Here is a 27,217-nt window from a genome sequence, read left to right on the forward strand (position 1 = left end):
AAATAGTTTTAAATAGCAAAAGTGATGCAAAAATTAAATTATGAAACAAAAAATCAAAATTTTAAACAAAGACAGGGTCAGATTCAATTACTGTTGTTTTATTTTGCCTCAGGGTACAGTTCGGCTCAGTGAAGCACTGCCCTTTCCCAGGACAAAGAAACTGGGATGGAGCATTACGTACACACCCAAGACTGGAAGGTTTGTTAAGGCAGAAGCAGGACCAAGCCCGCCCAGGTACCTATGCTGAGTCCAGGCCATTCCCCCTCAGTGAAGTTCTCCATTTTACGAGAGGAAAATCTCCACTGTGAGTTTGAAGAGGCTAATATCCAAGCTCCCTGAAGTAATATCATTCTTAAACAATCTGAAGGTGGAACTGAACTCAATCAAACTCACAAGGAATGTAAATTAATAGAAAAGCCAATAAAATACTAATTCATTTATTTCACTGACGCAATGTATATTTCTGAAACCAAATTTTTTAAATAAATACTTACGGATGGAAGAGTAAGTGTCTTGAAAGAGCCTAAAAGGAAAACAGGGAAGAAAACAGTCATAATTTAAATATAGTGATATAATACAAAACTTGTAAGACTCTCTTAATACTCTTTCAGATGTAGAGGGAATCAAATTTATAGAATCACAAACTTATTTAGCCAAACCAAAACAATTTTATTAAATCCCAGAACACCTGAGAGATTATTACATATCCTTGTGCCAAAGAATTAAGACTTAAAAGGCTATCAGGGGGTAAACCTCTCCCAAAAAATTAGTTACGTTCTGCTTCTCTTTTCCACGTGTATGTTATTGCTGCTCCTGTTGCTCTTTTAAGGCTGTACATGTTTGAGGGACACTTCATACAGTGTACAGAGGGAAGCTGAGGTTCATTTCTAATGTTCATTTCTCATACACTCGTGATAAAGGGAAAAAAGGAAGGCATTAGTCACGTCAGGGGTGAGCTGGGACTCATAACTGACCATTAGTATTAAAATGATGCAGACTTTTTTCATGTAAGTTCCTAAACAAAGACTGCTAATTTAACTCATGCCAATTTCTCATCAACTCTATTTATTGCAAAGGAAAAAATGTTTCAAGTTAAAAATAAAAAGAGTACTTATTCAAAGTTCCCATTTAAGGGACATGAATTCAGAGGTGGTGACAGGCCCTCAGTTCCTTCATTCATTTAAGAAACACAAGGGCTTCCCTGGTGGCGCAGTGGTTGAGAGTCCGCCTGCCGATGCAGGGGACACGGGTTCGTGCCCCGGTCCGGGAAGATCGGCTGGGCCCGTGAGCCATGGCCGCTGAGCCTGTGCGTCTGGAGCCTGTGCTCCGCAACGGGAGAGGCCACAACAGTGAGAGGCCCGCGTACCTCAAAAAAAAAAAAAAAAAGAAAGAAAAGAAACACTTATAAGGGTACCACAGTGAACAAGACAGACATGGTCCCTCACCTCCTGGAGGCCACATGTGCCCACCCCATGGGAACAGACAGGTACAGTATGGAGCGGGGGTTAAGCAAGTGGCCTCTGCAATCAGACCACATAGGTTCTATCCCAAATCAGCCACACACTAGTCCTGTCCTTGAACATGTTACCTGATTCTCCAGGTTCAATTTTTTCATCCACAAAATGAAGGCAATCACACAAGGTGGCTGTAAGGAATAAGTATGCCAATCCCTGTAAAGGGTACAGAACAGTGGCTGGCATGTAGGAAACACTTGATAAATATGTCATTACACTGCCAGAAAGCTTGAAGAGTCACCCACTGGCATGTCAGTGTGCCTCTGTGGCAGTGGGCTTCAGATGTTTATGATAGAGAACTCAATCAATACGAATATTTGGTGCATGTTACCATGTCAAGTTAGATTTATAAAGTTATATACATACACTTTCTCAACCAAAATATAAATATTAGAAAACCTGACTTTCTTAGTTTTTCTCAATAAAATAATGGAAATAAAAGTTAGTATATTTTCTACCTACCCCTTATAAATGGTCTTGTGACCCCCAGATGTGTGCACCCCACTTTGACCACTGCCCCAATGGGCCTCACTGAAATACAAGTATGTTCTCAGAAGCAGATAAGCAACTCATCAAAGTCGCTTATCGCACAGCACAGGTCAGTTTATCTAACAGCTGTCACCCCAGGAAGCAAGGAGCGGCACTCTTCCATAATTAGGACACTAGACAAAGAATGTCTTGACAAGGTGAAGGAGGAAGGACAATTGAACAGATATAGGTCCACACGGAACGGCTGCAATAGAGGGAGAGTGGGGAGCACTTCAGAGGGGCCACGGGAGGCGCCTAGAGGAAATGATGCAGAGTCTAGGGCTGTAGGATAAGGAAAAACGAGCCAGGTGAGAATGGAGGGGACCAGTTTCCAGGCAGAGCAGCCTCAAGTGCAAAGGCATGGAGTCTACTGAAGAGAAGAGCTGTGTGAGACGTGACCAGAGGCCGGAGAGGCAGTAGAAATGAGGCTGGACCAGACCACAGAAGGCCTTTTAGACAGGCGAGCCCTCACCAGAAATGTCTGGGTCGCACTGTTATCCCCACATTCTGATTGAGTATCTGTCCCAGATCTTTTTTGGTTTAGCAAAATATTAATATGAGATGGGTTTAACCTGCACAAGATTTAACTTTGAAATTGTATAATCATGCTTTGAGAACACCTCCATTTCTGTGGGAAGTGGGAAGAAACTTCTGTTCATTAAGTTCTTGCTTTTAATGGGAGGCATATTCTATACTGAATTGAAGGGAAATTGAGAAGCCCCATAATGGTGCAGCAACTAAATTTGATGAAACACTCAAAAGAACCATAAACAGAGACAACTAACAAGTTCTGTCTTGTAAAAATAGTTGTTGAGAAGAGGCATAGGCAGACCCTGCAAAATATTGGGGCTGAAACACATAAACAGTTCAATATGGGAAAAAATTGAAATTGAGAATATCCTCCACACATCAGAATTTTCTCTGATTTTACCAGGTATCTCAGCACATGTGGAGAGAGTGTTTTCTCAACTAAAAATATTATGGTCACTGTATACTAATAATGAACAAGTGGAACCTGAAGTTAAATTACAAGGTCCACTTACATTAGCACCAAAAACAATGAAATAGGCATAAATCTAACAAAATGTGTACAAGATCTAGATGAGGAAAATGACAAAACTCTGATAAGTGAAATCAAAGAGCTAAATAAATGGAGAGATATTCAATGTTCATAAATAGAGAAACTTAGTTGTCAAGACATCAGTTCTTCGCAACTTGATCTTTAGATTCAATGCAATCCTAAATCCTAATGAAAATCCCAGCAAGTTATTTCATGGATGTCAACAAACTGATTCTAAAGTTTACCTGGAGAAGCAAAAGACCCAGAATAGCTAACGTAATATTGAAGGAGAACAAAGTTGGAAGAACAATGCTACCTGACTTTAAGACTTAGTGTAAAGCTACAGTAATCAAGACCATGTGATACTGGCAAAAGAATAGACAAATATATCAATGGAACAGAATAGACAGCCCAGAAATAGACCCTATAAATACTGTCAACTGATCTTTGACAGGCAGAACATAGGGTAATTTTAGGGCAGTGAAAATACTCCGTATGATATTATGTTGATGGACATATGTCATTACACATTCATCAAAACCCACAGAATTCACAAGACCAAGAGTGAGCCCTCACATGAACTATGAACTTTGGGTGATTATGATGCATCATTGCAGGTTCATCCTTGGTAAAAAAAAAAAAAAAAAAAAAAAAAAAGTGCCATTCTTGTGAGTGATGTTGATAACAGGGAAGGCTATCCATGCATGTGGACAGGGAAAATATGGGAAATCTGAAAAAAACATTTTTAATTATTTGAACGTTCAAGTTGAACATTATTATGATAAGGGTCAGATAACTTGAACATTCAAATAAATAATGGATTATAACCTACTGAATAAAATAAGAGTATGAGTTTGTGCTGATACATAATTTAATAGATGACTAAATGAAGGAGAAGAAAAAGGGGTTTTTTTACAATTTTTAATTTATTTTATTGAAGTATAGTTGATTTACAATGTTGGGTTAGTTTCTGCTGTACAGCAAACAGATTCATTTCTACATATATATATATTCAGAAAAAGTTATTCTTTGACATAGAATTCCAATAAATAAAAGTCTAAGGAATCATGGAATTAGAAAATTCCACAACAATAATGGTAATAACTGATTCAGGCGAATAATCATCAAACTTGTGTGTACAAGTGGACTGAGTGAGACTCGTAAAAATAATGAACCATTGTTGTTTGAAGCTACTAAAGTGTGGGGAGGTTCATTCACAGCAAAAGATAACTGGAACACGCTTGAAATAAAAAAGATTAACTAGCAATATTAAGTATTATTATCCTTATTTTACAAATGAGAACCTGAGTCACAGAGATATTAAGTGACTTCCCCAGGGTCACACAGGAAAGAAGTAACGGAGCTCAGATGCTAAGCCACTGCCTCTCAGGAGAAGAACGGCAGCTGTACTTCTGTTCTTGCGTTCTACCCACCTTTGATTATTATAAAAGTTGCACAGCCTGTGCAGCCTCTCTGTGTATGTTGGCATCCTTACTGCCTCAGTCACACAGGTTCAACATCGCAGTCCTCTTGGACTCCCGGCTCTCCTCAGCTCTATGTTAGTCATCACCACAACCTAGATCCTTCTTCCACAATGTTTCTCCCAGCCCTCAGTTACACTATAGGCGCCGCAGTGGTGGAGCAAATTGAAACAATTCGTGTTATACAAGAACTTCTGGAAAGGATATAAAAGCTAGAAAATTTCTTAACTCTTTCTATCAGTTCTTCACACTACACCTTATTCATACGTCTGAAGCTAATTTCAAGATCAGAAAAACCCATCTTCAAAGGAAACAAGAACCACACGTGTCTAAGGTCGGGTTCCCTGGGAAGCCGGCTCTGACACGGTGATTCAAGCGCAGGGTGGGCGAGCGCCTGGGACCAGCACCTAGAGAAGGGGAGGGATGCAGAGGCGGGTCTGGGGAGGAGGAGGGGAAGAGCCTCAACACAGGCTCAAGCCGCGTCCACGGGGCACCCTCAGAAGCTGCGCTGACCCCTGAGACTTGTCCTGAGTTGGGGGGAGGGGCTGGACCTCCACCCAAAGAGGAGTTTCCCTGGGCAGGGTGAGTCTCCCTAGCGGTGCAGCCCCCAGGAAGCTGGCTTGGAGGGCGGTGGGCTGCAACATTCCCAGCAGCTTCAGGGAATGAGTCTTCATCCCCAACAGGCTGGTTCCGGGTGGTACAGCATGGTACCCACCACAACGTCCCACAGTGGAATAAAATCAGAAATACTAAACTGCAGGGAGCTGGGCCCCAGCAAAACAGCACCCTCGATTATTGAGAGTGACTGATTTTTCGTGACTTTAGGATAAACCATCGGGCTTGACTATCTTGTCAGCCCAGTGACTGGAGGAAACAATGTGCTTCCTTTGGGCCTGACACGCTGGCTACCTCCCATCACCGGCAATCTCACAAAGACTAATGACTGCGTGGGTGTGTGCGTGTCGGCGTGTGCATGTGTCTGTGTGTGTCTGTGTGTGTGTCTGCGTGTGTGTGTGCGTGTCTGCATGTCTCTGTGTGTGTGTGTGTGTCTGAATGTGTGTCTCTGTGTGTGTGTGTGTGTGTCTGTGTGTCTGTGTGTGTGTTGGGGAAGGGGGCATAATTTATTTTTATCTAAGTGACACTAAGCAAGGAGAAAGTAAGAAACAGCTTCGAGTCTACAATCCAAATAAACCTAGTAGGTTGATCAACTGAAGGGCGAGCATTTCAGCGATTCAAAGCCAGCTACCCAGATGTGAAGTGCAGGAAATCCCATTCCCAGAACTTCTGTTTTTAATGGGACTCTTCATAGAGTCCAAGCTTTGAGGGGTTTTCTCATTAAAGGAAATTGGAAGAGGGGTAGACTGCATGCCTGGGCTTCACGCTCTGACACGTGACCATGTCCATCACAGACCCAAGAAACACACAGCTGCCCCCAGAAGCTGGGGTGCAGGAGCAGAGAGGCTCCCACAAACCCCTAATTCTTGCTGGATTCAGGGAGTGACTCAAAGGACGTGCAGAGAGATCCAATGTAAAGTGCGCTCACTTGTCTCATGTGTCCTTCTTAAAAGGTCGACTCGAAGTACTTGACATTTTTTGCAACTTGTTGTCTTCCCTCTAAATTTACAAGGGCAGCTTGGAATTTCCTAGGCACTTAGTTAGTCTTATTTGAACAGTCCTAACATTGTAGCAGTAATTTACAGGCACCAAAATATAAAATCGGGGGCAGGGTGGTAGGAGTGCAGATGAGAAATAGCCATCTATTTCTCTGTGGTTGCTAGGTTGAGGATGAAATAGATTGTATTTGCAAATTGTTGTGAACATTTTTTCTCCCTTTTGCCGGAGCTCCGGGCTCTACGCAGACAAGGGAAATAGTCACCACCTCTTAAAATGCTGCACGGCATTCTTAGCCACTGACTAAAGATGCACTCTGTTCTGTGAAGTCCTTCTCAATGTCGCTGCAGATAATCTCTGTAAAACTCAGATCATTTTTGTGTATGACCAGAGACAGTAGATCTTAAAATTCCTGCAGTGCTTTCTCCTTCCCAATGCCACCAAAGGGACTCAAAAGAAACCTTGTTTTAAAGCTTCACACTTGGCACAGGCCTGAGAGCTGGCCGTCATTTGATTTACAAATAGAGTCAAAGCTATTTTTAAATTGTGTAATAAGCATACACAAAAACTAACCTTTCCTTAACTTTTTAAACACACTCCATAATGCCATATTCTGCCTCTTCTGACATCTGTGCGCACCAGACAGCTCTGCAGAAAATCCCTGAAGGGAAGGAGAGTGTGTAATTGGAAATCCAACTAGGTCCAGAAATATTCTCTATCGGGGAAAAAAAAAAGGATTTCCCACCATATATGTACCTGGCTTAGTATTTACTGGTTAATTACTTTTGGCAGCTCTCTGCTGTTCAGTAATGTACAATAATGAACTTAAGGAAATCACTTTTGCAACTAAAACTTTTGACCTCTTTACCAAGTTATTAAATATTCTTTCATCAATACCCTCATTATTCAGCATTTTCTTTGATCACAGATGGACAAAGCGGGAAATGGGGTTTCCACCACAGATCCATGGAAGACAAAACCTTAAAATATGTTTCTGCTTCGTGGTTTAATGTCACTTTTAAGCCAAGGAACTCTTCAGTGAATTCAATCCATACAGAAAACACAAGTATTTCAAACAAAACAACTTCCTTTGGTCCCTACAGACTCCTTTAATTGTTTTCTCCCCTGCTTCCCCTTGCTTACAAATATCTCAATAAATAACAGTTTCATAAAAAACGTTTTGTTCCATTCAGACCACTGAGTATAAAGTAGGTCAAATGAAAACCCACTAAAAGTAACGTAAATAAGATGGTACAATATAAACTAAATGTTAGGTTCTATACAAATGAAAAACCAATCAAGCCAGGCTCTGGGCTGCTAAATGTACATGGCATTTATTATGGCAGGATCAGTCATCTGCAGCCCACAGGCCAAGTCTGGCCCACGCCTGTTTTTGTACAGTTCATGAACTAAAAATGGTTTTAAACAGCTGGGAAAAATAAAAAGAATAATATTTTGTGACACATGGAAATTATACGAACTCCAAATTCAGGGTCCATAGATAAATTTCTGTCGGTGCACGAGCACGCCCCTTTGGTATGGCTGCTTTCACTCTACAATGGCCAAGTAGCTGCAACCAAGACCACAGGCCAGCAAAACCTACCGTGTCGACCATTTGGCCCTTTATGGAAACAGTTTACCGACCCCTATGGTATGGTGCTCTTTTGGGGAAGACATTCTCCTTCCTCAAGGGATGAGGGGTAAGGTTGAAGGCCCACTCCAGTCAGAATCAAAGAGCCATCAATAGAGACACATGGCATTAAAAAAAAAAAAAGCTAAAACACACAGACACCTAGCCTCATGCCATAGGCTTGCGCTCAGGAGGGAGGCATCAGGGCTATGTCTGATGCTGGGAGATGCATGGTATAATATAGGTGACATTCCCAAGTGTTTACTGTGTGCCAGGCACCATGGTAAACGTCCTAAAGCAGTACACTACAAAATGAAAAAGAATAAAAAAATTTTTTAAAAAAAGGAAAAAGAAATGGGTGAAATTAATTTTATTAACATTTTATTTAATCCCATATATCTAAAATATTACCATAAAATTTGTAATCAATATAAAACAATTATTGAGTTTTGCCGCATTTTTTGGCAGTGAAAGTATTCAAAATCCAGTGTGTATTTTATACTCACGGCCCATCTTAAGATGTACGAGCCACATTTCAAGTGCTCACAAACCACATGTGGCTAGTGGTTACCATATTGGACAGTGCAGCTCTAAAGCACTGTCTCCTTTAATCCTCACAACAGTGTTCTGAGGTAGGTACTATTATTGTTGCTTTTATGCAGATGAAGAAACTGAGACTAGATGAGATGAACGACCTGCCCAAGGCCACATAGGTAGTAAGAAGTAGTGCTAAGGGCCCAGTTCCAATGTGGTTCCAGAGTCTCCCAAACTGTACAGGACAGACCCAGCTAATTCCTTCTAAAATATCAGTCCAAAAAAACCTCATACTCCCTCCTGTCACGCTTCTGTAGCTTACTGCACTCTCATGTTGGTATCTGGACACACCCACTCTTCCATATTTGCTCTTATCCATGATGTTATTGCCTCAAGCACCTATGTAGCCCTCCAGGTGACCATCCCTCTTCAACACAATAGGCTCATTTGCAGCATTCATTCCACACTCCCTGTTCCCATGCATGGCAGACACAGCTAATCCAACCACTGTTTCAGTAAACCCAGACTTGACTTGAAACCATCAACACAGCACTCCAAGCAGCCTCTACAATCAACTTGAGTTGGCACATGAAATGCAGTCTGCTTTGCTTCCTTGTGAGGAACATAAGGACAGGAACTTTGTGTGGTCACCATTTACGCCACCAATATTGTGCCATATACAATTTAGTGCCTGATGAATGTCTGGAATTCGCAAAATAGTAAATGCCCTGTCTTACCTCTACTCCTGAGGAGATTGAACACGTATTTCAGTGAAATTTAAATTTATAATACTAAATCATTTCTGCCAGCTACGTTTTCATAAATGTAAACTCCTAACGTTGTCCTGCCAAAAGAAGCTACCAGGTGCTCTTAAAACACCTTCCTCCCTGCTCTGGTTTTCAGATTTTAATTCATGAATCACGTCTTCAGAACTAAAGACCCACAGACCTGCCCACCACCTCCCTACTCCGCTGCCTCCACCAAATCTTCTTTGATCAGTTTCACCCTCACTCTTGCAAAGGAAGAAAGTCAGGTCGTGGGGCTTTCCTAAGGGGAGTGACGACTAGCAGGGACAGAGGACCACCACAGTCCCCAGTCCTCCAGTTCGGTCACTGCACCTTTGGTAGGAGGTCCTCTGAGCCCAGACCAAGATGTGATGAGTTACAACTCCACTTCCTATTCACACGTACAACCACAGTGATAACAAAATGCCTCTACCCCGTCCCCTCAAGCTTCAAGTGAGGCATACGTCCACCGTGAACAGCCCCTTTCTCCTCCCCGTTCTCCTGTGTGCCCTCCCCTGATGCCAATACGGGTGTCAGTCCTTGCATCCCAATAGCCCACAGTCCAGCAGGGACCCAGGTTAGCGCAGCACCAGGGAATAGCTCCAATTCTGTTTCTTTCCCCAGTGAGCCACTACTTTTAACGTTTATCCCCACTTTCTACAAAGAGACGACAGATCTGCACAATTTAGAGGAAACTATAGCAAGGTTTTCTAAAATCATATTTCCATTTTATTCATCTCAACTTCAGACTTCAAAATATTTCTTTCTCTTCTGTTTCTTCTTACATCAGAGGAAAAAGTACTTTTTAACGATAATCCACTCACCCGTGCTCTCGATTCTGATTCTCTTCTTACCCTGAGTTATCCACCCCTCCCCTTTGCATCCACCCTTTTACCTCTCTACTGTGTTTTTTAAGAGACAATCCGCCTCTCTCCTCTCAACCGTGAAACTTCTACAGAGTGGTCTACTGCAAAGGTGATATTTGAATCACAACCTGAAGCAGCTGGGTCGTGAAGACATCTGGCAGAGAGCATTAGAGGTAGAGAGATGAGTCAATGCAAAGGCCCTGAGATGGGAGCATGCTTGGTGTGTTGTAGGACCTGCAGGAAGTCCAGACAGGCTGGGGAGTGAGGTGGGAGTCATGTGAAACGAGATCAAAGGGAGCTGGATTGCGTAGGGTTCACAGGCCATCGGAAGGCCATTGGCTGATACTGAGATGGGGACGGACAAAATCTGGCCTATGTTTTCCGGCCATTGGATTGAGAATAGACTATAGAGCCATAAGTGTAGGGAGGAAAAAAAAAAAGATAACCTAGGAAGCTACTGTAGCAATTTTTTTTAGAAAGAGTGGTCTGGGCTTCCCTGGTGGCGCAGTGGTTGGGAGTCCGCCTGCCGATGCAGGGGACGTGGGTTCGTGCCCCAGTCCAGGAATATCCCACATGCCGCGGAGCGGCTGGGCCCGTGAGCCATGGCCACTAAGCCTGCACGTCCGGAGCCTGTGCTCCGCAATGGGAGAGGCCACAACAGTGAGAGGCCCGCGTACCGCAAAAATAAATAAATAAATAAATAAATAAATAAACCATTCAGTTGAGGATCTCCAATGCCCTTTTTCCTGTCCTCCTCTTCTCTTCTCTGACCTTCTGGGACACTTCATACTGTTAAGACCTAACTTCTTGGTCTTCTTCCTTCCCTTGGCTTCTGAGACATCTCAGCATCTCCAATCCATCCCCCTGTTTTGGCTGCTCACGGGCCAGGAGCTTCACTGACTTCTTTCCCTCCTCCCAAGCTCCTGTCATCAGGCTTGTTCTGTCTATAAGCGCTGCCTCCTGTACATCCCATGCCTTCCCACCGAGACTTCGAATACTGTCTGCCTCTATGGAAACAATGCCTTCAACTCTACCCCTAGTTACCATTTCAAACTTATCTGCTGCGTACCTCCACCTGGGTGTCTCCCCACACTTACATCTAAAGCTGAATGTAACATCTTTTCAGAAAACACACACACACACACACACACACACACACACACACACACACACACACACGACGCTCTGTCTCCTTCTCACACCTGCCACTCCCAGCCCTGGGCTCCTTCCTCGGGCACACCCTTCCCTTCTCTCATACGTGAAGTAACTGTTCCCACAAAATGCCAAATACATCAGCAGAGGTGGGACACTCATGAATGGACATCTGTACAGCTCTGGGTGTAAAAGGTAACAGTGCCAGGCACAGGGTCACACAAAAGAAGCACTATTTACCAACCACAGTGAATTTTCGACACAAACAAGAAATAAAAGCTCTCCAGCCTCTGCACTTTTAATATTATACTTATCCCTGTGCAACCTCTGAACCTTCTCTAATGCCTTCCTTCCTCTTCTGTCCCACCCCCCATTCATTCATGTGTCACATACTGCAAATAATCAATAAGTAATAAATTAATGGGGGGAAACATCATCCGGGAAACAAGTAGTTCCAGCATTGTAAACGCTTCTTAACAACAGAATGGATCACACAGCAACCCCGCCCAGATTCTTACAGGACCTGATTTCTCCTCCCACCACAAGCCCTCAGTGACTCATTACCCCGTTAGAACAGCAGCAGCACATGTTTAGCTTGGAGTTTAAAGCATCAGTCTGTTCACTTTCAACGTCACTCCATCACCGATTGATAATCAAACCCCGAGACCTGTTTCTCCACTGCTTTAGATTAACACCAACGTTTAGGGCTAGGGGCCACTTGAAAGGCAAATACAGAAATCTGGGCGGGACCTTCAGCTGCCTGGAATCATCACAGCCTCGCAAAGGCTTGCCTCTCACCCTCAGGCTTTCAGTACTCGGTCGGAACAATCCATGAGAATCCTTCTAAGTGGAGGGCAGTTGGTCTCACTTTAACGCAGCTGAGAATCCCTTGTGATGACTGCCTAAAATAAAGTCTGGATTCCCATACCTTACCCACGTCTTGAGAGGGTGACCATGAATCTGCATTTTGAATAAGTATGACTCACATTTTGAGAAACACAGCAACAGAATTTAGTTTTAGAAAAGATCTGAGGTGCCCGGCCCCACTCCCACCCCTTGCAGGACCATTCGTCCATCAGGAGCAACTCCACCTTGAGCTGAAATAAGAAACTGGCACAAAAATGCAGGTAAGCATTTCTAAAGTCCTTAGTTAGCCTTATTTTCTTCCGTATCAGATAAAGCAACATTCCCAAATATACCCTAAGCCTCACACAGAGTTCCCCATATGTTCGCAGAGTTTCCTAGAGTATAATGGAAGTAGCATTCGGCTGCAAATGTGGGTGTCTGTGATCTGTTTCCAGCTCTACCACCGAAAGGCGTTTCACCCTGGGCAAGTCACCAGACACCACCCCTCAGTCTCCTCAGCCATAAACTAGGTGATTGATTTGGCTTATCTCTGAGACCCCGTCCAGCTCCAAAATTCTACGAAGCCCAAAGTAAATTAGGAGGAGAGTTGGCATTGCAACTTGCAACTCTTAGATCCAGATTAGATTTCATGAGGTCCAGCTCTGAACTACCACAAGCAAACGAGAAAATGATTTTCAAGGAAGACTGATACCCCGCTGCATCAATATCCCAAAGTAAAGCAAACAAAAAATATTTCATGCTCTTCCAGGCAGTGGAAAACCTTCAACTTCAGAACCATCAGCACCAACAGAACCAACTTCACATTCAGGCTATACCATTTAATGTGTTATCCCAGGAAAACTATTCTCTCTTAGGCCCAGTTTTCTCATCTCTAAAATGAAAATAATAGTGTCTTCCTCCAAGGGTTATTGAAGTTAAAAATTGTGCATAAAGTCCCTGGCACTGTAAGGAAACTCAGTATTTAATATGTTACGTTCCTTCCCATCCTCTCCTAGTGACGTAGAGTCACCAGTTTTATAGACTTTACAGACTCTTTTATAGAGTCCCCAGTTCAAGGTCATCCCAACAGGTGACTAAGAATCGCTTCTGACATAACTGCTGCCATCACCTTCTAATGACAATAGGTACCAATGTCTTGAGTAAGTCCTATGTGTTTAAGTGCTTTAAACGTTACCTCATTTCACCCTCACATTAACCGTATAATTGTACGAGGCGGAAACCACTGCTCTTCAGATGATTAAACTGAAGCCTGGTGAGAAGGTGACAGCCCACAGACACACAACCACTGATGGAAGGACATCAGGTAGCCTGGCTTCAGAGCCCACGCTCATCGTGACTACACTCTGGTCCTTTATCCTCAGGTCCCACCTTCTTACTAATATATATTACATGCAATACCAAAGACATGTGAAAGAAGAACCCACACCCTTTAAAAATAATTCTCATGTCACTGCAAGTTCAAAATGAGCTCTACTGGCACCGCTGCCCGTGCAAACCTTCCCTGGGAGACCTGCACACATAGCATACTAATTCATCTACGCTCATAAAAACCAGGGTTACTGATTTTGATGTACAAGCCATGAAATGTATGCTCAGGAGCTTTGTTTCCAAGAGAAAGCCATCCAAACTGAATTCGGTGAGTTTTTTAAGTTCTTCAGCTAATAGTTCAAAGTATAAAATATTGACTTCCCATCCTTACTAAATCAAGATAGAAAATAAAGTACCCCATAGTCAATGGGAGAGAGATAAAAAGACAATAAAGACAAAGAAGAATGTTTCATTCTTAAAGAACAGAAGGTAAACACGCCATTAGCTCTCCAAGATTTTAGGGCAAGAAGAAAAGGCAAGTTACTAAAGGATACAGACATACACATAGAGTTCACCTCACCCAAACCCTGCAGTGGGAAGATGGAAGCAGGCTCGGCGCCATAAATAAAGAAGCAGAGCCTCCAGGCCAGGAGACGCCCTGCCTTGCACCCAAGTTTGCAGCTGAGATTTTCTGTTTAGGTTTTTCCTTTTTTCTTTTTTTTTGCTGGGGGTGGGGGAGAAATTTTATATTTTTAATATTATGTTGAAATGCAAATCAAAACTACAGTGAAGTATCACCTCACACCAGTCAGAATGACCATCATCAAAAAATATATTGAAGTATTGTTGATTAACAATGCTGTGTTAGTTTCAGGTGTACAGCAAAGTGATTCAGTTATACATATACAGGTATCTATTCTTTTTCAAATTCTTTCCCCACTTAAGTTATTACAGAACGTTGAGCAGAGTTCCCTGTGCTATCAAAAAGTCTACAAGCAAGAAATGCTGGAGAGGCTGTGGAGAAAAGGAAACCTTCCTACACTGCTGGTGGGAATGTAAATTGGTGCAGCCACTATGGAGAACAGTATGGAGCTTCCTTAGGTTTTTATCTTATATCAGGTATATGTGAAACCAGCGACAATGAATTCATTAGTGGAGGAAAGGGGTGTATTCTTTATTATTTGAAGTAAATTTCATTCAGGAAAAACAATGAAAGTTTACCAATGAACATTTCAAATTGTCAAAAGAGATCGGGAAATAAAGCAGGAATTATGGTTTCCAGGATATCAGAAAATAATTCAATTCCTTCACACGCTTTAAAAGATGAGAAGATAGTTCTCATTTATGACCTGTGAATTCAAATGTTCTTCGCTTTTTTTCTTGATTTGGCATGGAACTCCAGGGCACCATCACAGTAAAGGAAGAGATAAAAGCCAGGAAGGTAAGAAATAAAGGGGACAGATTCACTGTGCAACCAACAGACCATCTGACTTGATTTCAAACGCCAATAGGTGCTCCATCTTCTCTGGTAATTACTACCTGCTGAATTTTATCAATTATATTTACTTAACTAACTCTTTTGTACAACAGAAGATAAGGTTAGGAACCTAGTTCTATTCACCATAGAGGACGATGATAGTGGAGTTCAATGACAAGTGCACTTCAATATCTGAATGTCACCACGAAAAACGCATTAATACACCCTTAGAGAACTCCTCAAAGTTTATTAGAAACACTTTTTCTCAAGGGCTATTGTTCACCCCAAAATAAATAAATAAAAATAATTGATCCCCAATAAATATAAAATTCATATATTTAAAAATGAATAAACTAGCTATCATGCAATCCATGCTACTGGCCTCAAGGATGGAAATGTAAACAAAATTCTTCCCATATCTGCCAAACAAATAAATGAACTTTTCCTTGAGGACAAGCCATACTTTTCTGCCTTTATTAAGGTATATGCTGCAATTCTAATGCTTTAGCTATTACTATTTCTGACACAAATTAAGCTAGAAATGCATTCTGGTTATGGTGAAACACCGCCCTGCCCCAGGAATTTCTAAGAACAGCAGGACTGCTAGAAACAGCCACTCAGAAACAATCCCCCTCCTTACCCAGCTCTGCTAGCAGGCAGAGCTTTATTAAAACCAATCTTTCCTTGGCAGGACCTCTTGGAGTCCATCATAAGAAAATGATGAAATAATCAGACCTAAAATGTATTTATTTGCTTGTGTTTATGTGGCAAGGAAAAAATGAATCCTAGGAAGATCCAGACCCCACTAATTTAGAAAGTCCTCCTTTATCTACATATTGTTACACCTGGAGAAATCAGATAAAGCAAAGGATGTAGAGACAGGGAGGGAGAAATGTCTTGGTCCTTAAGTCCTAACTTTACAGGAAGCATCTGCTCTGAGAACAATGACTCACAGCCCCTGATAACAAAGTTAACATTCTCCTTTGAAAGAGGGAGAAGGGTTGCAATGGTATTTTCAATGAAACTGTATGTCAACTGCGTCCAAAACAGCCCCTGAAAGTAGCGCATTTTCTCTCTTTCTTTTTCAAAGATCCATTAAGCTCCCAGGATAGTGTTGTCCGACCCACTTTAGCTTTACCCAAAAGCATGACAAACTTTCCTCCCAAAGGAAAAATCTAAGAATAAAGTTTAAAACCAAGCCACAGTAACAAGCACCTCGGTGTTCATGCTATTTGCAGGAAAAAAGAAACAAGACTGACGAAGGAGACTGCAGAAAAGACAACGTAGGAGAAATTCTAGAATAAGCACACGCAAATGTCCGAGCAAAGCCCAAATATTTATCAAGATCATCCTTGTTATTCTGGACCTTTGCATTGTAGTAAAACTGTCACACTAGTAGAGCCAAAATGATAATTCTTAATGAATAAATAATGAATGTGGAACTACCTTAAGTGTTGTCTACTGTGACTTAGTATTTCAATATTTTCTTTAGCCATTATCACAAGACCAAGATTCATTCATTTTCAGAATAAATAGTTCAATAATAAAAGTAAGAGATCTGCCCCCATGTAAAAAGGAAACGATGCTTCCTGCATCTTCTTCTTCAATAGTATTCCTATTTACAATATTAACAGCTACTGTTTATTGAGTGCCTAATAGGTACTAGATACTGATTTAACTTTATAACTGCCCTGGGAAGTACATTATCCCCACTTTATAGATGAGGAAGTTGAGGCTCAGAGCATTTAAGTAACCGGCCCAAGATCACACAGCTAGTGCTAAGACTCAATCTCAGATCTTAAGTGCTAACTGCATTGCTTCTCCAGGGAAACAAGGCCTCCCGCTTTCCTGACACTACTCCTATGAAAGACAAAGTGGCCTGGCCCCTGCACACATCACCTCTTCCTGACTCCAAACTTACCCACCCAGTCAGTCAACTTCCCAATGGAGAAAGAACCTCGATGTAGATAAACTTTGATTTTATCTCATTTCATGATGGTGTTAATTTCTCTATGCTGGTGAAGGATAAACATTTATATAATGAGCTACTGTGGAATCTCACCCACCCTTCATTTTGTGCCCTTAAATGATTCTTTTAAAAGATAACTCAACATTATAGGAAGTTATGCCTCAATTTCTGGCCTCTGACTAAACATCTACACATGCTTCTAGTTAACAGTGTTTACAGCTGGGTGGTAGGATTACAGGTAGAATTTTGGTTTATTCCCTTTACTTCCAGTATTTGCCAGGTTGCTAGCACTGAGTATACGTTACTCTTTCAATTATAAAAAATTAAGTGTTCATTTTAAAGTGAAAGAAAGCTTACCTATTTAACTATTTACCCCCCAAATTAGTCTGCCCTTAGTATTGAAAAAGAAGACATTCACTGACCCAATTTAATCCTGGGCCTGGTTAGAACCCAAATTTAAAACAAGATATGTGGGTTCTTTTACAAATGGCTCTGACTTCTTTTACATTATTTTTCTTTTTTTCCTGTTACTTAAAAAACTGAAATATATTCCATAAAACTAGATTTTAACTTTAGTTCTTATTTTCCTACCCACAGGCCTACTTAGTAAAATCCTCTGCATCCAATAAATATGGTCATACCTGGTTTGCATAAACCATACATAAATATGGTTTTGTGTCAGACTGTTAACTATGCCCATTTCCTCTTCTGGGCACACACTGTCCTACATGCCCAGCCTCCTGTGCAGCTAAACGTGGCCATCAGAGGAGGGAGGAATGATATGAGCCACGCCCAGGCCTGGCCCATAAAGACCTCCCACAGGAGACGCTCCACACGCTTCCCCTGCAGACTGGAAGCCACATACTGGTGACAACAGAGCCACAAAGGGGAAGGAACCCGGGCCTCACAATCTCCACCTGGAAGAGCATCCCAGGAACATCATTTTGGACTCCACATGAGTAAGAAATAAAAGTGTATTGTGTAAGCCACTGAAAATGGGGGGCTTCTCCACTACGTTACATAGCACGTGGCTTTATTAACATACTCCAATTATTACTGCAGATGGGTCAGACTCTGCTGTTATCTTACCTTTTTCAAAGACTCCTTCTGCTTCCAGGACAGAGACGGCAAGGTTCGCTGCTATCTTGACCAGCTCCGCCTTCACAGTGACCTGTGAGGGGCTGTGTTCCAGAAGCTCCACCCCAATGGTCACATTTCCTCCCGGCCTGATGATCCCAGGGGCTGTCACCAGAAACCTGGGCCTAAAGAGTTTCCAACAGCAAGGGAAAAACAAAGTTTCTTACCCTCACATCTCCATTCTTTTGAGATCCTCAAACTTCATAGAGAGTGAGATAGACTCCCTATACTGTGCCAGGTGCAACTGTTCCAATTAATATTGCCTCACTGCTCCATTTAGCAACTGCACTGAAATGCTATTGAAACAACAATAATCCCCATAAATCCATTCTTTATCCAGTTTTATTGAGATATAATTGATTTGACTTTCATGCATCATGAGACGATTATCACAATAAGTTTAGTGAACATTCATCATCTCATATAGATACGAAATTAAAGAAATAGAAAAAATACATATTTTTCCTTGTGGTCAGGACTCTAAGGATTTACTCTCTTCATAACTTTCATATATAACATACAGCAGTGTTAATTATATTTATCATGTTTTATTGATACGTTCCCATACATCAATTTTAATGCGGTAATCCATGCACTGTTAGAGGACCGGCCTGTGTTATTATTTCCATTTTATAAACCACAAATAGCACAGGATGGCTTACACTGGGACACGCAGAAGTTATTGGCAAAGTATCATACAAGCCTCTAAACTTCTCCTTTACAGAAGACATCATCCCAGCATAATTTTTTTTTCTTGGCTTAAAGACACACACACACACACACACACACACACACACGGATTTTGCTTGTTTCTTACTGAAACCTTTATGTTTGGGCATCTACCCAAGAAAACATCATCTAATCAACACCACTGATTAAAATATACCATCTGAAATTAAACTATCAGTGGTGACATTTCCAGGTACAGCAGGGCATAAAAATCGCTAAAACAGCATTTTCCTGCCCAAGCTAGGGATTAGGGCTCAAGGGCAAAAACCTTTGGGGGGAAGCCGGAGAGTGCTTTCCACTACTTAGGTGTCTCACTCGTTATCTTCCCACGAAGTCTGCACCTAAACCCATACTTCAGCTACCTCGGTCACACCGTGTCATTGCCAAAGTTGAAGCATCTTGTTTAGAAAAAAAAAAAAATATATATATATATATATATATATATATATATGTCTTTAAAAGAAGAAGACACATTATTGGGGGGTAAAAAGTTGAGAAGCACGCAGAGGCAACGTGGACTAAAAATGAAATGCTGTCCTTAGAAAGCAGTTACGGCCAGAGACGCTTAAACAGCCGCGCGGGTGGAGAGAGCAACTGTCCCGCGAAGAACCGAGGGGAAGCGCCGCATGATCAAATCTCCAGGCCGGGGTCCGGCTGGGGATCGCCGCCGCCCCGCGCCCGCCGCCCCGCGCCCGCCGTCCCGCGCTCCTACCCGGGGGCGGCGGCCAGCGCCGCGCTCCACACGCAGAAGAGGCGGGCGGCGGTCCCGAGCCGCGGGCCCCGCATCTCGGCGGCGTCTGCCCGGCGACCGCGGGCTCCGGAGGAAATTCGCGGGCAGCGCGGGGTGTGGCCTTCCACCTCCTCCCGGATTTTCCCGACTCCAGGCTTAGCAGTTTGCACTGGGCGCGCCTGCGAGCGGAGCGAGGGCTCTACACTGAGCCGGGACGCAGCGGCTCCACCCCTCCCGCCGCATCGCAATGGCGCTGCTCGGCGCCCCGGGCAGCACCGCAAACCCCGGGCGGCAACCCTGCTGCCCTGGCCACCCGGCTCCTCGGGCTGTTTATGCTACCGCTGCACCGCCCGTGCCCGGGGTGCATGAACAGGCCCATCCTTGTACGGAGGCATTCATAGCAACCTTGTGAGGTGGAAAAAAATCAGTCATTGTCCTCCAGACGATGAGTCAGAATTTTAGAGAAACGGCAAACGCGCGCACACACACGCCAAACAGGGGTGTATTTTCTGGTAGTTGTTCAATATATACGAATGAATAGGCACAAGAGAAAAACTTCTTTCCCTTGAAACAAAAACTCGAGTATATCGTTTGCCTTTCCAGGAAAATGTGGTTTCTCCGTTTAAGAAAAGAAGAGGAAGGGACTTCCCTGGTGGTGCAGTGGTTGAGAGTCCGCCTGCCGATGCAGGGGACACGGGTTCGTGCCCCGATCCGGGAGGATCCCACATGCCGCGGAGCGGCTGGGCCCGTGAGCCATGGCCGCTGAGCCTGCGCGTCCGGAGCCTGTGCTCCGCAGCGGGAGAGGCCACAACAGTGAGAGGCCCGCGTACCGCAAAAAAAAAAAAAAAAAAAAAGAGGAAGAAAATTCTGGCACATGCCTAAGTTAGGTGTTGCTCCTCAGAACTCTGAGAAACGACTATGGAGGGAGATGCTTTATACTGTGGGCTATCGCTAAGCACTGCTACAGAAGGTAGCACTGTGAAGCCTGTAAACACGTTAGAATTCGGGTGGCTCTCCTATCCTTAGGAAGACCAGTGGCCCAGGGTGCCCAGCAGTTGCTGAGCTCCAGTTCCTGCGTCCTGGCTTGTCTGTAGCTGCTTCCCCGCTGCTTGGTGCTGTCACCATGTTCAGATGACTCAGGTTTCACCATGGCTACACCATAAAAGCAGGGAACTGCCAGCAACTGTTGGAAAACAGGCACATTCAGTCCCTAACAACTTAAAGTTTCTAATTCATGGAGAAAAGTTTTGGATGGTCACATTTTAATACGGGGCAAAATGCAAAAAGAAGAGAGGTCAGCCAAGGGTGTCTCCTCACAAAGCTATGCGCTAAATAAGGGGGAAAGTAGCACCTAGACCAACTGTGGTTTTGGAGTCCAGGAGCTTGCTTTCCTCCCTTTCCTGTTCCACCCTTTTTCACCCTGCTGAACAGCTAGCAGACGTCCCTATGTCCTCCTGTCTCCTCCGCACTCCTATCTTTAGTGGCCGACTTCCTGTGCAGGCAGGGCTTGGGTCAAGTGAAAAGGGTCCAAGTGGGTCCTTGGGTACATATCCTGTGTCCCTGACACAGCTGTTACTGCCTGTCTGGGCTCCTCACCTCTGTTGTTCAGGGTCAAGTGTGGGCTCTGTCAAAGTCTAAATCAGTGCTTCTCCAACTCTAATGTGTATGAGAATCACAGTGAAATGCAGGTGCTGATTCAGCAGGTCCAGGATAGGGACTGAAATTCTGCCTCATTTCAACATACTGTGGGCCGCAGAGGGTCTACAGGTAAACTCTCTCTTTGATGAGAAAAGGAAGTTGGAAACCTGGAGAAAATTCTTTCCAAGCTTCACTTCGTCAGATGGATCAATAAATTCAGGTTTATTCTAGAGGCAGGAAAATGTAAAAAGCACTCCAAAAGATTAGTTGATAATGTTGCATTCCAAGAAGTCTTCTAGAAAGGTTTAGAACCACCTAGTTGTTTTGTAAAATGACATCTGTGCAGATTTTAAATTGATGCAGCCTCCCTGTTTATGCCTTCCTTCTCGCAATACACAAGAAAAGCTTAACCACGCAGAAATTTGGCCATGTGGATTTGCACAGAGATGAGGCACAGAGTAGCTACTCAGTAAAACTGCTTAAAAGGATTAATAAAAAATGTTCTTCCTAGTTTTTTTTTTAAGTAAGAAAAACTTAAAGTTGTCTGATAGTAACAATAAGAGATGGGGTTAAATAAAGTATGGGATGCCTATGCAACAGAATACTGTGAAGCAATTTAAAATTATGTTCTTGAATTGGAAACTTTATTATTTTGTTTGTTTTGGAGACTGTTTAATTATCTAAAGATAAATATTCCTGATATGCTGTTGGGGGGAGTCTTTTATAAAACAGAATTTAAATGATTCCATTTTTATAAAAATAAATTGTGTTTATGTATACATATACATTATAGATATATGCATTGAAGGAAAACTTGAAGGGTATTCAGCAAAATTTTATCAGTATCCAGGTAATTACCTGGATTTGCCAAGTTTTCTACAATGAACATATATATAATAATTTTTCTTTTAAAAATAAAACAATAAAAATGATATTGTTTTAGCAAGTAATCTTTAAGGGAGCATCTTAGAAACTCTTTGGAATAAAATTCATGAGTTTTGATACAAAAAAATTATATATGTTCCCCCTATGAAAACTGAATGGCCTTTGGCATAAGAACCCTACACTGTTCCCGTGTCCCTTCTGGACATGTCTTGGGGTGTGGTTCATTGAGAAAAGTAGAATCTGTAGGAGACAGATCCTATGAGATTGTGGAAGCAGCCATTGACTCTGCACCTAGTGCTGAGTCTAAGTCACTCTAAGACAGCCAGGGCAGAAAAGCTACATGTGGCCCAGAACAAGGAAGCATGAGGGCAAGCTGGAACCCATGTCTCTATTAACACCTCCAACTCGGACGTCATGGGCAACCTGCAGAAGAAGCCGGCTACATATGTACTTAGCCCAGAATTCAGAAAAGCTCAAGGAGGAGATCCCCTGAGAACTGGAGGGGCTACGGTACCCACTGCCGCCCCACACCCACAAGTCCACTAACACAGCAGCAGCAATCTGGGCTAGTGGCCAACGCCTAGAGCCCTGCACTGACCTTCAGAGAGTGAAAAATATGACTTCGGCTTCACTGCTGGCTTCCAAATTTATATAAAGTATCTCTTGTGGCCAACACCAACTCATAACCATACAGGGAGGGGAATTCTAGGAAATTTAGCTTCATCTTAGATAAGTCAGCACAGTACAAAGCTACCAAAGTCCATGCCTCATTAACTAGGCCTCTGTATAGACCCCTTTTAACCATACTTAACGTCAACAAAAAACAGAAAAATCATGCTTTCCCCAACATGAAGCAATTATCCCTCATCTAATGGAAAACAAACTTACCCTCTCTGCAAAAGAGTATACAAAATCCCTCAAGTATCTTTGAATGTTATTCGTGCCTCATGTCCACCCTCTATTCTCAGATCAGTGAGGCTGGTTTGGGGAGAAGCACTGAGAGAAACAGTACTTACTGATTTACAGCATCCATATCCTCAGGTCTGTTGTTTGATTTTTTTACACAAACTGTATAAAATTTCAGATATATTATGTATGAAATGAACATCTACTTAAATTTATCATCTATTTGAGACCTATTTAGACAGACTCCTGCACAGAACACCAGAATCTTTTTTACCAAGAGCAGAGGAGGAAACCCCTGTCCACCGGAAGACAAGGAATGGTACTGAAATTAACTAGGAGTAATGATAACAAGGCTTGTCCTTAACTTTCTGTATGAGTGTCCAAAATTTAAAATTAGAATTCTCTGTCCAACCAAATTATCAAACAAGAATGAAGATAGAATTAAAATGTTTTCAGAAATGGAATGGCTCAGAAACTTTGCCTGCAAGAAACTCTTTTTAGGAAGTTACTTTTGGAGGACGTATTTAGCAAACAAATGAAGTAATCCAAGAAAAAGGAAGACATGAGATTCAGGAAGAAGTATATATAACCCCAGAGAGCAATGAAGACAGAAGTTCCAACAGGAAGAATTCCAGGAATAAGGCCTCAAGGGGAAAAAAGGACCTTAGTAAAAAGATAAATGTGATGGAAAACTGGGGGAGAAAATTGAGACTATGGTAATATAAAATTGTGTAATGAAGGGAAGGAAATTTAGAAACTCTACAGAAAAGAAAAAATATAGATAAAAAAGGGACTTCCTTGGTGGTGCAGTGGTTAAGAATCCTCCTGCCAATGCAGGGGACATGGGTTCGAGCCCTGGTCTGGGAAGATCCCACATGCTGCAGAGCAGCTGAGCCCATGTGCCACAACTACTGAGCCTGCACTCCAGAGCCCATGACCCACAGCTACTGAAGCCCGCGTGCCACAGCTACTGAAGCCCGCCTGCCACAACTACTGAAGCCCACGCACCTAGAGCCCGTGCTCCACAACGAGAGAAGCCACCGCAATGAGAAGCCCGCACACCATAATGAAGAGTATCCCCCGCTCACTGCAACTAGAAAAAGCCTGCGGGCAGCAACGAAGACCCAACGCAGCCAACAGTAAATAAATAAACAAATGTTTTTTTGAAAATAGATAAAAATGGAAGTGTAACCATAATTCATTAGTTGGCTCTGTAGTGAACAATAATTATATAATGTTGACGTAAGCATGGTTTACTTATTTATAACTTATAGAATCAATCTCGTTAAAGGGAAAGTATTAAACTCTATCCTGTCTTTCCTACATGAACTGTATCACTGGTAAGCAAAGAGTAGATATGGGGAAATTTCTCTTCTTAGAAGTTTTCCAGCTAGTAAAATGTAAAATAAATGTTAGAAGCAGAATAGCACCGTATCACAACCCTTGGTGAATTAATAGATCTAGACCAGTGCTGTCCAATAGAACTTTCTGTAAGGATGGAAATGTTCCATATCCACCCTAATACAGTAGCCATGAGCAACATGAGGCTGTTGAGTACTGGACATGTGGTCAGTACATCCAAGACACTGAATTTTTTATTTTATTTCGTTTGAATTAACTTAAATTTAAATAGCAACATGTGACTACCATATTGGATCATGCAGACCGAAACAATGATCATAAAGGACTGCTAGGAAACATAGAGATACTCTAAGTCTCCTTAGTGAAGAACCCAGAGCCACCTAAATGGTCTTGTCAAAAGACTGAACCTGAATCTGATTCAAATTTGCAAGGAAATACAGTATAGGGAGCATATTAAATACCACAGGGATGTATTAGCAAAATCTAGACTGTGGAATACTTTATCAAACAATCAAATTTCTTCAACAACTAAATTGCAAGGAAAATAAAGAGAATTGAAAGAAACTACAGGTATTTTTTCTTTAAATTGGAGTATAATTGCTTTACGATGTTGTGTTAGTTTCTGCTGTACAATGAAGTGAATCAGCTATATGTACACATATATCCCCTCCCTCTTGGACCTCCCTCCCACCTCACACCCTACCCCACCCATCTATGTCATCACAGAGGACCAAGCTGAGCTCCCTGTGCTATACAGCTGGTCCCCACTAGATATGGATTTTACACATGGGAGTGTATATGTGTCAATCCTGATCCCCCAATTCATCCCAATCTCCCTTCACCCCTTGTATCTACACATCCATTTTCTACATCTCCATCTCTATTCCTGCCTTACAAATAGGTTCATCTCCACCATTTTTCTAGATTCCACATATATGTGTTAATATATGATATTTGTTTTCTTCTTTCTGACCTACTTCACTGTGTATGACAGACTCTGGGTCCACCCACATCTCTACAAATGACCCAATTTCTTTCCTTTTTATGGCTGAGTAATATTCCATTGTATATACATGCCACATCTTCTTTATCCATTCATCTGTCGATGGACATTGAGGTCATTTCCATAACCTGGCTATTGTAAATAGAGCTGCAATGAACATTTTGGTACATGACTCTTTTTGAATTACGGTTTTCTCTGGGTATATGCCCACTAGTGGGATTGCTGGGTCATATGGTTGTTCTATTTTTAGTTTTTTAAGGAGACTCCATACTGTTCTCCACAGTGGCTGTATCAGTTTACATTCCCACAAACAGTGCAAGAGGGTTCCCTTAGCCCCACACCCTCTCCAGCTTTATTGTTTCTAGATTTTGTGATAATGGCCATTCTGACCAGTGTGAGGTGATACCTCATTGTAGTTTTGATTTGCATTTCTCTAATAATTAGTGGTGTTGAGCATCTTTTCATGTGCCTCTTGACCATATGTATGTCTTCTTTGGAAAAATGTGTATTTAGGTCTTCTGCCCATTTTTGAATTGTGTTGTTTGTTTTTTGATATTGAGGTGCATGAGCTGCTTGTATATTTTAGAGAGTAATCCTTTGTCAGTTGCTTTGCTTTGTCAGTTTGCAAATATTTTCTCCCTTTCTGGGGGTTTTCTTTCTTTTCGTTTTCTTTTCATCTTGTTTATGGTTTCCTTTGCTGTGCAAAAGTTTTTAAGCTTCATTAGGTCCCATTTGTTTATTATTTATTTATTTATTTATTTTTGCGGTATGCAGGCCTCTCACTGTTGTGGCCTCTCCCGTTGCGGAGCACGGGCTCTGGACGCGCAGGCTCAGCGGCCATGGCTCACGGACCCAGCCGCTCCGCGGCATGTGGGGTCTTCCCTGATCGGAGCACGAACCCATGTCCCCTGCATCGGCAGGTGGACTCTCAACCACTGTGCCACCAGGGAAGCCCTATTTTTGTTTTTATTTCCATTTCTCTAGGAGGTGGGTCAAAAAGGATCTTGCTGTGATTTATGTCATAGTATGTTCTGCCTGTGTTTTCCTCTAAGAGTTCTATACTGTCTGGCCTTACATTTAGGTCTTTAATCCATTTTGAGTTTATTTTTTGTGTATGGTGTGAGGGAGTGTTCTAATTTCATTCTTTTACATGTAGCTATACAGTTTTCCCAGCACCACTTATTGAAGAGACAGCCTTTTCTCCATTTTATATTCTTGCCTCCTTTGTCATAGATTAGATGACCATAGATGTGTGGGTTTATCTCTGGGCTTTCTATCCTGTTCCATTGATCTATATTTCTGTTTCCAGTACCATATTATCTTGATTACTGTAGCTTTGTAGTACAGTATGAAGTCTGGGAGCCAGATTCCTCCAGCTCCGTTTTTTCTTTCCCAAGATTGCTTTGGCTATTCGGGCTATTTTGTGTTTCCATACAAACTATAAAATTTTTGTTCTAATTCTGTGAAAAATGCCTTTGGTAATTTGATAGGGATTGCATTGAATCTGTAGATTGCTTTGGGTAATATAGTCATTTTCACAATATTTATTCTTCCAATCCAACAACACAGTATAACTCTCCATCTAATTGTGTCATCTTTGATTTCTTTCATCAGTGTTTTATAATTTTCTGAGTACAGGTCTTTTTCTTGATGAGTCTGGCTAAAGGTTTACCAATTTTGTTTATCTTCTCAAAGAACTAACTTTTAGTTGTATTGATCTTTGTTATTGTTTTCTTCATTTCTATTTCATTTATTTCTGTTCTGATCTTTATGACTTCTTTTCTTCCACTAACTTTGGGTTTCCATTGTTGTTCTTCTTCTTTCTCTAGTTGCTTTAGGTATAATGTTAGATTGTTTATTTGAGACTTTTCTTGTTTCTTGAGGTGAGATTGAATTGCTATAAACTCCCCTCTTAGAACTGCTTTTGTTGTGTCTCATAGGTTTTGGGTTGTTGTGTTTTCACTGTCATTTGTTTCTATGTATTTCTTTATTTCCTGTTTGATTTCTTGAGTGATTTCTTGGTTATTTAGTAGTGCACTGTTGAG

General features: G+C 42.1%; 1 protein-coding gene across 3 annotated transcripts in view; it reads right to left on the reverse strand.

Annotated features, from left to right (window-relative positions):
* Positions 1 to 19,434, reverse strand: part of CD109 (CD109 molecule) — a gene marked incomplete at its 5' end in the record, with an annotated part of 117,048 nt that extends 97,614 nt beyond the window's left edge. For all 3 annotated transcript variants that reach the window (XM_079716527.1, XM_079716526.1, XM_079716525.1), the window contains 3 exons: positions 495 to 523; positions 17,872 to 18,044; positions 19,361 to 19,434. In XM_079716527.1, coding sequence (XP_079572653.1) covers positions 495 to 523; positions 17,872 to 18,044; positions 19,361 to 19,434 — 276 coding nt within the window. The remainder of the gene's footprint in view (positions 1 to 494; positions 524 to 17,871; positions 18,045 to 19,360) is intronic.
* Between the last annotated feature and the right edge of the window lie 7,783 nt (positions 19,435 to 27,217).

Source organism: Hyperoodon ampullatus, assembly GCF_949752795.1.
Source record: "Hyperoodon ampullatus genome assembly, chromosome: 12".
NCBI classification, from domain to species: Eukaryota; Metazoa; Chordata; class Mammalia; order Artiodactyla; family Ziphiidae; genus Hyperoodon; species Hyperoodon ampullatus.